This window comes from Sinocyclocheilus anshuiensis, unplaced genomic scaffold, assembly GCF_001515605.1.
Source record: "Sinocyclocheilus anshuiensis isolate Anshui unplaced genomic scaffold, SAMN03320099.WGS_v1.1 scaffold1946, whole genome shotgun sequence".
Taxonomy (NCBI): domain Eukaryota; kingdom Metazoa; phylum Chordata; class Actinopteri; order Cypriniformes; family Cyprinidae; genus Sinocyclocheilus; species Sinocyclocheilus anshuiensis.
The window spans coordinates 135145-136653 of NW_015546151.1; the positions used below are offsets into that span (position 1 = coordinate 135145).

The 1509-nt window shown below is 35.5% G+C and overlaps 1 protein-coding gene across 1 annotated transcript in view; it reads right to left on the minus strand.

The window, feature by feature from the left end:
* LOC107701268 (very-long-chain 3-oxoacyl-CoA reductase-B) overlaps nt 1-1509 on the minus strand; it is a 45913-nt gene that overhangs the window by 7319 nt on the left and 37085 nt on the right. Inside the window, exons 4-6 of the mRNA XM_016503233.1 lie at nt 891-998; nt 516-580; nt 343-387 (exon numbers count right to left, since the gene is read on the minus strand). Of these exons, the coding sequence (XP_016358719.1) occupies nt 343-387; nt 516-580; nt 891-998 (218 nt within the window). The remainder of the gene's footprint in view (nt 1-342; nt 388-515; nt 581-890; nt 999-1509) is intronic.

Below are 1509 nucleotides of genomic sequence, written 5' to 3' on the forward strand. Positions count from 1 at the left end.
TAAAAAAAAAAAAATCTGTCCATTTTATCACAAAATTCAAACAATAAATGCTGTTTTGACGCTCTTAAATGTGACGGACTGAGGCACTTACATTACAGAACATTAAAATAAGCATCTCTAATATTATAGCAACGTACCATGCGATTGTCCCAGTGTAGTTTACAGCATTAGTTGGATGATATTTTTATCAGTATCGGCAGATGTCATTCTGAATAATCGGCTATCGGTAGAGAATCTTTGTACCGGTACATCTCTAATTTATACATACGCTTGGTTTTCAGACTCTCAATGGATGAGTAAAGGCTATTTATAAGACTTGAGTGAGAAGCTAATTTCTCTTACCTGACAAACTGATGTAATGTTGATGTTGATCATACTGTTGATGAACTGCAATCACAACTGCCAATAGGTTACCAACCAAAACAAACAACAACGAAACAGATCACACAGATAATTGCACTTCTATTAATCAAATGGTAATTTTGCATAATGCACAAGTGGCTACACAAACTCACACTGTCAATATCAGGAATGTTGAGGAAGAACTCTGGGTAGGAATAAGACACTCCAACATTGTTAACTGCAGGAGGAAGAGACATCCAAGAATTTAAAGGGAAGGTTATTAAAAAAAAAAAAAAGAAGAAGAAGACTTGCAAAGTGCTTGAGCAATAATAAAAAAACCAGGATATTTTAAAAAGAGATCTGGAAACACAGGTAGTTCCCTCCACCTTCCTATAGCTGGCAGCAAATATTAAAGTATCACTGAAGAGACAATTCATTATTTAAAAAAAAAGTTTAGCTGTTCGAGCCCAGAACATCTTGTTCTGGACAAAACCAAATAACTCAGTATAGCATCCCACTATCACCTAAATTACAGATATGTAATATACCTAAAACTCCTATTTCAAGTCCGGCCAGTCCAGATTCAATCTTAGGGTAGATGTCCACAGATCCAAAGTCAGCAGAAATGGTTTTGGTCTCTACATTATACTTGCTCTCTGGAGGGGGGGAAAGGAAAAGCAGACAATTGCAAAACATTAGGAATGCAAGAGCTTTATGAAATGTCATAGAATGTTAACTACATGATGCAACGCTGTCTTGCATTGGTTTGATTTGATGAAAGCGAGACACTGTTTTCAGTGTAAAAATTCCAATAAATCAACTAACATAACTATTATCAAATAACTGCAACAAAGCATGTCACTTAAACTACAACTGCAGTTTCTCTTCACAAGAGCATGATTCTTTTTTGTAAAATGCACTAAAATGTTCTATTGTAAAAGTAGGCTACTTTAATTATGGAATATGTCTGAGAATATGGAGGGGGGAGAGGAGAGTGAATGAAAGAATAGAAGTCCATTCAATACTCGCTCTGGTAGACACTGCTCTGCTTCACTGAAAGAAATGTGACATGTATATTTGCACTCAGAAAGTCACACTAGGAAAATGGGGGTAAAAAAGATACCATATCCTAATAAAGCTACACATAACCTGATGAGAATTTGTTGT